The sequence below is a fragment of the Chaetodon auriga genome, chromosome 20 (assembly GCF_051107435.1).
Source record: "Chaetodon auriga isolate fChaAug3 chromosome 20, fChaAug3.hap1, whole genome shotgun sequence".
Classification (NCBI taxonomy): Eukaryota; Metazoa; Chordata; class Actinopteri; order Chaetodontiformes; family Chaetodontidae; genus Chaetodon; species Chaetodon auriga.
This window is the reverse complement of record NC_135093.1, coordinates 12,297,009-12,308,997: the sequence shown is the minus strand read 5'-3', so window position 1 is coordinate 12,308,997 and position 11,989 is coordinate 12,297,009. Positions and strand designations below refer to the sequence as shown.

At 44.2% G+C, this 11,989-nt stretch overlaps 1 protein-coding gene across 1 annotated transcript; it reads left to right on the top strand.

Annotated features, from left to right (window-relative positions):
- The first annotated feature begins 9,247 nt into the window (after positions 1 to 9,247).
- h1-0 (H1.0 linker histone) lies at positions 9,248 to 10,617 on the top strand. The gene has a single exon (XM_076760753.1). It carries the CDS (start codon positions 9,487 to 9,489, stop codon positions 10,072 to 10,074), a length of 588 nt encoding a protein of 195 aa, XP_076616868.1. The 5' UTR covers positions 9,248 to 9,486; the 3' UTR covers positions 10,075 to 10,617.
- Positions 10,618 to 11,989: the final 1,372 nt, after the last annotated feature.

Below are 11,989 nucleotides of genomic sequence, written 5' to 3'. Positions count from 1 at the left end.
ACACACACACACACACACACACACACACACACACACACACACACTGCGCCGCCTGCATACCAATGAGGCAGGGGAGGGAGGTGGCCTCTGCTGTCCAATCGGAGAAGGGGAAGGAGTGGCCGTGGGCTGCGGCTCCTCTCCTCACTACAAGTAAGGTGTCTCAAGGAGGGAGCAGGGGATGGGCTCCACTGCGGCTTTGCGCTTACTACTAGCACAGACCCCCCTCCACTACTAACACACACACACACACACACACACACACACACACACACACACACATATGTCTTGTCTATTACTTACAGACACACAGACTGTAAACAAGACAAAAGCCACTAATACACAAGTGTATGGTGAAATCAACCATGTGATGCTTGTGTTAGTTTTCGAGTTGCAAAACCCAATGGAAACGAACGGCAGGTCAGACAATATTAAACTACTCAGGATATCAATAGCACCTGAAAGAAAAATCCAGACTGCTCTGCAGCCCTTTACATCTCTGTGCTAATTATAAGCACTGGCACATCAGCGCGTTGTATGCACTGCTGCACAATCAAGCACACTCCACACCCCTGACACACATGTACAAACATAAAATTGAATTAAACTGTTTGGATGGCTCACTGATCCTCCAGTGAGCTCAAATGAATACCACCACAACAATAACGCAAGACCAGAACCCTCAATACAATAGTTCATTACAAGTAATGCCAGCACAAAGGCTCTTTTTATGTTAATCTGGTGCATAATAACGAGACGGGCATGCAGGGAGCAGAGCAAGAGGGTCAGAACATGCGAGTGATGAAAAGGAACTTGTTACTGCTCATGTGGGCGGCAGGCAGAGGCTGCGCTTGAGTTCATTGAAATCCTCGTTAAAAAGGTGTTTTCTTTCCGCACAAATCCGCAGTGACCCCTCCTCCTCAGGACAATGGCGACGAGGGGGAGGAAGCGACAGGGAGACATAAATCTTAACTCGTAAATAAAGGAGAAACAGACTTAAATGCCCCTGAGGTGATTGGGGGGGGGGGGGGGGGGGGCGGTGCCTTCAGCGCACATCGTGGTTGAAGCTGGGGTGTTTCTTGTCCTGCACTGTTCGCTGTGAGATTTACCACCAACAGTGTAACTCAGCCTCTGGCTTGGTGACAAACAGTGCCTCTGCCTGTTTAAGTACCATAATTGCACCAGATGTTTGGACTTTCTTGCTGGCAGGAAGGCTTATAAATCCTTCTAAATGTGAGAAAAATGTTAAAAAATATCTGGACCCACTCATTACAGCAATGTGTCTTCTTTATTGGCTCAGACTGGGGCTGCTGACTATATGAAGCCACGGGTAACTGCTGTATTTAATTGATTGGGCCGAGGCCACCTTGAACATGGCAGAGCTCCCAGACTTTCCCTTTGTCACCTTCCATTATGTCCACCTGACACTCTTGTTTCAACAAAACCTTAATAATGACCGTCCAAGTCTATAGCAACAACAGGATTCCCTTCTGTGTGAGCAAGGGCTGAAGTCACTCCACGGGGTTCTTTGTTCAACTACTAATCAATGCTCGGAATGAATTGGTCTCCAATACTCAGTGGTTGTGCGCATGAATAAGACAAATCTAATTATAAGGTCAGTGCTGGAGGATTCGCAAACTGCAGTTAGCGAGACAGACTGAAAGAACAGCCAGAGTGAAACTGGATTCAGCTGTTGCCTTGGTAACCTCAAAGGACTCCCAAACAATGACAGACGAGGACCGTGAACTTTAAAATCCAGTTCAGCAAGAAAATAAAGCAGGAAAGAGAGAGTTACTGTATGAATGAGAACATCAGAACAACAGTTGTGGCTCTGGTATAAAGAAGGTCAGTGTAAATATAGCCCCATTCAATCACACGCTGTAAAATGGAAATGGCCTCGATGGAGCAAAAATGGCGGTAAACTGCGTTCCCGAATACAAGCACAAGATGCCAACTGAGCTCACAGCCCTGCCAAGGGTCATGCCAGTCTCATTGTTTCCATTACGCTGCCCCCAAGTGGCATTATCCAGATGACTGACAGCACGAGATAAGCCTCCGGTGCAATACGGTCTCCGGTGTCTGAAGCGGCCCCCAAATGAATGGTCTCTCGTGAACCTGACTAAACCCTTCATGTTCTATTCACCGCTGGTGGATGGATGCAGACGGCAGGGCGGACCCAGGCAGCCTGCCCCTCTTTAACAAGGCCTGAGAGCAGCAGACGAAACTCTGGTTTAGCCTCTGTGTGAGAGCAGGGGAGAGAATAACAAGGCCTTTCAGGGACGCGGAAAGGGGCATTAATTAGACCACCAGTCTGCACTTTCACTAACTTAATGACCTCGAGGTCCATGAGGCAGGTGTTTGTTCATTGGTGTGTGTGGACAGTCATCTATCTGTCAGTGAAATTGATGGTAAGAGGGAGCTACTGTGTAAATGCAAGTCTTAAGGTCTGAATTCAGCGAGTCTTAATTATACACAGGCTGTGCCGGGATTTTAGCATGAGGGGTGCAAGCATGCTGATTTGTAAAGCAGTCGTGCTGTTGTGAATTTCCCTTGGGGATGAATCAAGTATCTATCTATCTATCTATCTATCTATCTATCTATCTATCTATCTGTATGTGTGTACTGTAGGGATTTGTTTATGTGCACAATGAGCTCCTCCAACTTTACAGTCTAGATGGGTTGGACCTGCTAAATGAAATTCAGCCCTGTTGCTCAGTCAAGACTTTTAGATGTCAATAAAATAAGGCTCTGTGGTGTATCCAATTTAGCTTGTTATTACAGTGTCAGTTTCAGCACTGAAAAAAGACTGCACAAGGCTGCAATATAACAACATCTGGGAGTTGTGAAACTGGTAGCTGTCACATGTCTGCGTCACAGTAAATCTTTCAAAAATACAGCCTGTTACCACTTAATTAAAGTCAAAATCAAGTTACTAAATCTCTATTTGTACAGTTCCCTGTTTGTTTTTTCACTGATTCTTTTCACATGCTGATACTGTACTATTAAATGCAGATATTGTCATTATATTTAACTTTATATTATAACAGATAACAATAGGTTTAAATTGATTACCAGAAAATGTACTTTATACACTAAAAAAAAAAATAAACAAGTGAAGTGTTTGTGTACCTTGCTGAATTTGTTCCTGTCGCAGAAAAATCGAAGTTGTGCTCCAGAAAGCAATAACCAGAAATTACCTCATGAACTCTTAATTGAACTGGTTGTGGAGGTGGACCAGTGGCAAACAGGATGGTGCTGTGTGGACATCCCAGTGAGGTGGAGCACTGTCCAATACTCCTGCCATCTACCGCCCTGAAAAAACAATAAGCAGGAGCAGGAAATGAACAAATGTGAGTTTACACAGTGAAAAGACAAGAGAGAAAGAACCTCCACCTGCAAAGCCTGAGCACAGGATGGAGAGTTTAAGGGATGACAGTGTTCATACAGACCGGTGCTAGTGTGTAAATTACAATTAATGCCAACACTAACCTTTTAGAAATTAAGAAGACAGGTTGTTCTGGGGGGTTTCTGGAACCTGTTAGCCTCAACTAATTGTTTGAATTAAAATAGATGGAGCTTCACACTCGAGCAGCCGAATGTCAAGCAGCAGTGATTGTGCAATAGAGGGAATCACCCGCGTGATGAAAAACGGCAGAAAAATGAATCAGGTCACTGAATGACACACTTTTAGTCCAAACTGCTCCACTTAGAACATCTCTTGGGGACATAAAAGGGAAGAAGAGAGCAAGGGAAAGGAGAGAGTTAGTGGGAGGAGGTTGAAAAGGGGAGAGAATTAAAAAGGAGAAAGGGAAGAGAACGAGGGCTGTATTTGAATTTCTGCCACAATTTCTAGTCACATCTCACACACGAGGGGGGGATCAGATCTGCCTCCCAAACATCAAGCTCTATTTTTGATGCCACAGTGCCGCTTCTACCTCCAGTTGAGCACAGACTTTCTGAGCAGCTCCTTGTGATAAAAGTGTGGAAAGAGACCTCTGGTGTCTAAAGCTGCAGCTGCATCCTGAACTGAGGGCAGCCCTGTTGGCCGACATCCACGTAAAGAAACCACATCCATAAAGTGCTGACGGACCATTCCCATTTGCCTACATTTATTCTATTATTTCCAATTTCATTACTATCTAATATGGTCCACACATGACTGTCTGACCCAATTATAGTCTCACTTTGTGCAGCAGCGTTAATTGCGTTTAAACCAGGCCTAAGATTGTATCTAATGCAAATAACACAATTAAATACTTGCATATAAGCTGCTACTGCCCTCTGTTGGTAACAGCAGCTCCAACCTGAGGTCACTCCTATACAGTATGAGTATACTTCAGCCTGCGCTTTAAATTTTGCAAAAATTGAACGTAAACATTTCATTTCAATCATTGTTTGGTATTTTTAGTGTAGTTTTGACATGACAGAACACAGTAAAAGAAGGAAAAGCCTATTCATGACATTTATCACTGGTTCCTGAAGACCAAGTACAGTTGAATAATTGCATTTTTTAAAAAAGAAATATCAGAATCATACTGATTTCGACACATAATAAATGGCTGGTTCAGTGTCAGCCTGCTGCAGCAGCTTGTGTTACTCATGTACTCCACCTACGCCACTAAGTATTAAAGGGGCAAGGGTTAAAGTCAGGATTAGGGCTAAATGTAGCATTCTTGAACGGCGACGAATCAGCGTCAAATCAGGTGTGATAGCTTGTGGTCAATGTGTCACGTATGTAACAGAGAGGCTACATCATCAGAAAGGGAGTTTTACAACTGTGCATTTATTTCTAACATTAATACAAATGGAATAACTGATGTTATTATGTATAACCCCCGACCCCATATCTGTTCTATCTGCTGTGTCATCTGGTAGCATTAGGGACAATGGCTTCTGTTAGACTCATCACCGCTGGTTTGACTGACAGCCCACAGGTGCTCTGACACACTGCGTCCAGCCTGTCATGTGAGAGGCGCTTTGGCAGCTGACATTGTGGAAATAATTACCTGCACTACATACTGAGATGAGGGAGGGTTTTTTCAGGAGCAGGGAATAGTTAAGACATTGACAAAGAGCGTGCAGCAGTCAGCGCAGCACTTGGCCACTGACACCTGCTCACACATCCAAGTGTTGTCACAACTGTCAAAACCGCAGACGCACACAAACCCTGCCGCTACAGAGCACACTCCAGTGGGCCCGCGGACGAGTGTCTTAAGAGTGCAAGTGTGTCAATGTCTTGTTCTCACTTTGTGTTGTCTCAACGCGGCACGGCGTTAGTTGAGTGCAGGTCTAATCACAAGACGTAAGCGTAATGGGCAGCTAAGCTAAACGATGTACAGCTCAAGGGCTCAAGTGGCTCTCTAAAACTACGCATGCATGAACTGATGATACTGAAGTACAAATATGGAAAATGCAACTGATATTTAAAAACAAATTTCCTGTATTGTATGAAATTTGGTGTATTCTATGGGAATAATGTTGGAGAAGTTGCTAAAACTAAGAAAATGTGTAGTTTTTAAGCAGTTTGGGAGGCGCTGTTATCAGGTGTTTCCAGAACTGAAGTAAAATCCTCTGAAAGTGTGACTGTGGAAAAACAAAGAAAACATTGCTCTTACATTCAAACAGTACAGCAGCTATTTACAGCACACAACCAAATCAATAGATCTAACAAATCTACACCCTTGAAACAACGACACTGCTCACAGTCCCAAACTCTGCCCAAAGATGAAATCAAATCGTTGTATAATTGCAGTCAGAGAGCAGTGTTGCGTCTTGATCTGCTTGTTTGGATACATCAACAGTTCACCACAGAGCCATCACAAAAACGTACAGCATGCGTGGGAGTAAAATGCAAACTAATGCATACTAATTCATAGTAATGTTGAAAGACTTTTGACTCGTGCATTTCGTTTAAGAGCGCTCTAGCTTCTGGGATTTTAGTTAGTATGAAGAATTCCATACAAGTGTGAGATGTGACTGTAAAAGTGTACAGAAACCCAGAGGACTCATAGCAAAAATTGAAATGATCTGATCTACAACCTGTCTCCAGACCTTCCTTTCTTACCTGAGTGAATTAAAAAAAAAGAAAGATCTGATCTGATTTAACCTTATCTGACTTTTGAAGCCAAAGTAAACGACTGCACAGTCTTCAAATCAAAGCTACTCGGAAAGAATGCTTTTAACAGAGCACAATGTGATCATGTGTTGGTTAGTGTTGGACCTTTTGACAACTGATCCACAGGGCTGATATGGAGCACACTGAGGCCTTCAGTCGTGAAATGGTGGGTGATGTTACCCAGAATGCCTTGGGTCAGAGGCAGGACGAGACTTGAGAGGGTTTTAGGAAGCTAAAATTACAAACTGGCATCAGATAAATTTAGAGGCGCAACGCTAAAACACTCCTGACACGATGGTGTAGCTGTCTTTGGTAAATTCATGTGTAATATGCCTCCCACTCGACTCTCTTCTGACAAATAAACCAGCACTGGGTTAAGCATTATGTAACCTGAATATATTTGCACCTCAGACATTGGCATGACTAAACATAAAACTGGGAAGCACTAAGAACTGTGTGTTGGCAACAGAAGTGAATGGCTGTATATAGAAGCAAAAATGGCATAAGGAATATCACACTTGAACCAATACTACTCCATTAAGGCATTTGCTGTACTTTTGAATGATCAAAATCATAATAACAATAACAATAAATCGCATTTTCTTGATTAACCGCTTTGTCTAAACATCCGAAAATAGTAGAAAATGCCCATTCTAATTTCTAACAACTTGTTAGATGATTAATAAATCAACAAAATAGCTCCCGAGTAATTTTATGTCCATACACTAATTGATAAATCAACTAATCCTCTGAGCTCTGTCCACACTACAAACACACCAATCCTTAAATAAACAAACAAACAAACAAACAAACACAGTAGAGCTGCTCTAATACTGGCAGCCACAATCCAAGCCCAGTCATTGGATGACTATAAATTAGGCCCAATTATGAGCCGCCTATGCAATAGGAAAGCACAGCAGAGCAGCTTAATAAAACGGCCTGGTGATTAAGTTACATCTCATCATACTGCTCATTACTTTGAGACGGTGCGTTGAGCCGGGCTCGGGAGGCCCAGTGAGTGCGGAGGACGTCCCTCTGTCGGTGGATGAAGGGAGTGGTCTAACCGGGGGAGAAGCCTGTGTTTGGCTGCTGCTTTTCAGCACCGCTTCCTAAACGGGGCACAAGACAATAACGCATCAGTCCGGACAATCGGGTGACAAAAAACAACGCACCAGTGCCCCTGCACCGCCCCGCGCAAAAAAACAAACAAACACCTAGAAAAAAGAAAACCCAAAACATGCCGAAAGCTATCCCCGCTACACATGGCCCGAACAGGAGTGGCAAACAATAGGCATGTTCACATTATCAGAGCCATTACTGTGAATTTCTACAGTACTCCTGTAAGCAGCGCACCTCCCTCCTTCACCCACTCACTCAGCTGCGCCAAACACATCTTTTATTCACGCAGTCATTCCAGCTCTCCTTCCCCGCTGGATTCACCCTGTCATCCATTTACTCCCCCCCACCTCCCTCTTTCATGCACTTGTGCTATGTAATGTAACTCATCCTCTCATCTTCCCCCTCCCTCTTTTAGTTCAGCTGAGCCACGTGGAAAAAAAAAAGTCACTCGTTCACTCTCTCCCCCTCCCACCTCGTTTTCACCCATTCAATCCCTCCTTGCTCACTCACCCCACTAACCCACCCACCCTCTAGTTAAAACACACCAAAAAACACCAAACAGTCATCAACTCAGTGTGAGGACACAGGTGGAGGCAGAGGGACAGAGGCGCTGATCTGTCCCTCACTAAATTCAACTTAATTACCACTATTCACGTTATTTATCGGCTATAATATACAAAGCACACACGTGAGATATTAAGGTGACTGGGCTTCATGTTATTTGAACAACAGTGGACACTTCGGGGCTTTAAAACGGTCAGTATCCCAGTGTGGTTTGCACTGTGGAGGACCACCTCTCTGACAGGCTGCCTGGTTGTCTTGCACCGCAGGCAGTGGATGGAGTGTGATGTGCATGAGGACGGAAATTAGGTTTTTCTCCACAAAATAGTGTCTAATAAGTCAGATGAGCATGCCACAAAAGTCGGAGAAAAACACTATTCCAGTGTGTGACTTTCATATAGGAATCAAAATGGCGTTGCAGGGAGGGACATTAGACCTGATATTAAAATAAGAAATAATGGAGGAGAATTATAGCAAAGTTTGTTATTTGGGAGCTTATTGAGGCTTGGGACCGGCACCGCAGACCCCCATAAAAATGAGGAGAGCCAAATGTCAAACCTGTTATTGACTGTGGACTGATGCGCCAGTTCCTGAACAAAAGAAAGCCATCACTGCGCCTTATACTGAAGGACTTTGGTGTCGGCTGCAGTCCCCCTTGCAGCTGGACTCACACCTGGTTACACAACAGCCACTTAGACCCCTACCCGATATGTGGTCATCGATTTTATGATGCGGTATCAGAATCCCTGATCTTTGGAGGTGTTGGCAACTTTCCTGACAATGGAGCTCGAGTGGCGACTGCCATAGTGACAGTTATAAGCAATTCTGTCCAAAAAGCAGCAAACACAGCGAAGCCATCCGCCCTATTCCAACCCATATAAACCCACATTACCGTCCCAAGTGTCACCTGTAACTTAGATATTGTGACATTTAATTTATAGGAGGTTTAACACTAAATAATCTCGACCACGTCACTCAAAGTCAATGGCCGGACTGTGTTAGTTGGGAAAATGTATCGATGTATTAAAAGCAAAAATGGAGTCCTACGCCGACCGAACCGCGTGCATCCGTTTAAGCATAGATTCGATTTCCATATGCATTGGATGATTTTGCCCCAGGTCCCGTCTGTTTGGGTCAATTTAACGCGAATTGTGCAAAATTGTTCACAGCACCCGTTACTTCCAGCCGGTTTTCCTGGAATAAAAGTTGCTCGCCGACGCGGGTGAAGGAAAACAAGTGTGTCCCCGTGAAGCCCAATGTCTCTGCTACCAGCCCATAATGTTTTGTGGATCAGTTCTCCGCCGTAGCTTTTATATTTGTCGGGAGTTGGAGGATGAAGAAACACAAACGGGACGGCGCCAGTTCCATGGAGTCCGCTAGATCAGCTGCTGGCAGTTGGTGTTCTCAATCACGTCCGCAGGAAGGCTTCATAAGCTCACTGAAGCGCCTGTGGAATAAGACACTTATGCGATACGGTGTACTGACGCACTACTTTGCGTGGACAATAAGAAAAACATTTTTACTACTACAGTGAAGTGTGGCATTGTTCGCAGACCCGGACTTTGTCGGGCAAAGCTTTACATCTGGACGTGCTTATATTTCGCTGTTTCTGACGCTCCGGTGGACCAGCTGAGCCGGGTGAAATTACACCTCCTGGACTTTTTTTTGTCAACTAACTCACAAGAAAAGTCACCATGGCAGAGACGTCGGCAGCTCCAGCCAAAGCCAAAAAGAACACCAAGCCCAAGAAACCAGCTTCTCATCCCAAATACTCGGACATGATTAAAGCGGCAATCGTGAACGACGCCAGCCGGAGCGGAGCGTCCCGTCAGTCCATCCAGAAGTACGTGAAGAAGAACTACAAGGTGGGCGACAATGTCGATGTACAGGTTAAATTGGCCCTGAAGAGGCTGGTGGCAGCCGGGACTCTGCGCCAAATCAAAGGCATCGGCGCGTCCGGATCCTTCAGGCTGACCAAACCAGAGGACTCCAAAAAACCAAGCAAGGCAGCGGCATCTCCCAAACCAAAGAAGGCGGTGAAGACCACCAAACCCAAGAAGGCGGCCAAGCCCAGGAAGGTGCCCAAACCGCAGGAGAAGCCCAAGAAGACTGCTGCAAAGAAAGTGAAAAAGGCCGCGAAAAAGGCGACCCCGACGAAAACCAAAAGGGCAGTAGTAAAGAAAAACAAGGCAGCCAAGCCCAAGCCAAGACCAGCAAAGAAGGCAACCAAGCCCAAAGCAAAACCAGCAAAGAAGGCAGCCAAAGCAGCCCGAAAGAAGTGAAAGGACAATATCAGAGACAAAGTCACTGTAAATACTGAAGGAAATGTTTTCGTATATGTATTATTTTTGTAAGGTCTCATGCAAACTTATGCTGTTTTTACCAGTAGTTTTCTCTCCATTGCACTATTGCCTCTAGATGCTGTAGAAGTACTTGTGAGCATTTTTATTTGCCATTAATAATTCTGTTCATTTCTGTCTGATCCTTGGATACAAATAGGCTAGTCTAGGGTCTTGCTGAAAAGAAGACAAAAAAAATGTATATACAGTTGAACTATTGAATAGTTATTGTTAACTGCACGGGGGTCATACTGAAAATACAAATGTGTCCACAGTGGGCATTGTCGAGCCTTCACAATGTACAGACCAGAGGCAGTGGACGTCAGCAAGATTTTCCTAAAGGCTCTATAGTTGTCGTTCAAGCCCCATTCTGTACATTTCCTCACGTTTAGACGACTCAGTATACAAACATCTCACCGCGTTCATTCACTTTTAAAAAGACTGTTTCTACTGCAATCCAATAAACCTTTGTCATCTTCTACCAAATGTACTTGTCAACTTATTGCGCGCATTTTACGCGTGCGCAAAAAGGTTTGGATAAAAGTGGCCGGGGGGAATTCTATTGTATATTGAAGACGAATAGGCATAATGTAATTTATTAAACAGAACAATAACACTGCTTCCTCTATTTTAAAATATATATATGGCTCTATATATACACATACACACATAAGTCTCTTTAGTCCGCGGCATGAAATTCCATCTATTGTGCACCAAGATGTTGCACACAAAGCCCACACATGAAAGCTCCAATGAGAAGGAAGATATTCCGATGCAGCAACATGCATGTGAGATACATGTAACAAAAAAAAAAAATAGTGACCTGGGTGGACTGCAGGTTCTAATGTAAGTTGGAGTCGACAGGAGTCACATGAAAAGCAACGTGTGGAATCAACATCAGGTAGTAAGAATAACTACAGTAGTGCTCTCTGAATTACCTTAGGACTCCTTCGACACCCAGTCACGGGGGCAGACAAGGGAGGACACCTGAGTGATGTGAAGTGCATACCAGAGATTCTATTCAGGAAGTGTCGAGAAATACACTGGACGGTGGTAAACAAGGCCAAGAGATGTTTTGTTTTGTTTTGTTTTTTTTTTGGAAAAAAATAATTTAGTGTTCAGCAAAGCTGGACTAATCATCTCCGTGTGCAATTAAAAACTCCCCTGAATGCAGCACATAAAGGTTATTTTAGCTTTAGTTTTTTTTTTTTTCTCCCTCGATTGTTCAAGCCTAACGCATATTACTACTCAAATTCCCAACATCCACTTTTCCTCAAGTGTATCCACCGAGCAGTGAGGGGGCGACTTTGCAGACACGCCCAGTGCCCGCTTGTCCTGCCTCTCACCTGCCATGCAACACTGCCATCTTGTGGTGTCTCGCAGGAACAGGCGACTCCTCTTCCCTTCAGTCGGGACTGAGACAGCTGGAGTGAAACTGATGAAAATCAAGATTTCACCCAACTTGCCTTCTGCACAATGTTGTTCATTCTAATCTTTTAAAGACAGATGTGAAATCATCAAACTAACCTTGTTACACAGCTTCAGGCTGAACGGTCAAAGCAGAGCATCTAGACTCGCACTGTTCTTGCATTTGGAGACACTACTTGCAGAAGGGTAGTCAGTAATTGGTGGTCCAACATCAACACTGACAGGACAGCAGACCGCTGCCTTTGCAACCCATTACTTTCAGCAACAAACATTTTGGATTGAGATGATACGGCATCTGGAACACTGCTTCAGTTGAGTCATACACACTTTAAATACGACAGATTACAGACAGAGAAAATTATAATATAATGCATTCGCAACATATCTTTCATCCCAACAGTCACAATGTCTTTCGGGCAAAGGTCCCCAC

What these genes read in the sequence shown, in the direction of transcription:
- h1-0 (XM_076760753.1), top strand. Translation starts at nt 9,487, where the DNA reads ATGGCAGAGACGTCGGCAGCTCCAGCCAAAGCCAAAAAGAACACCAAG.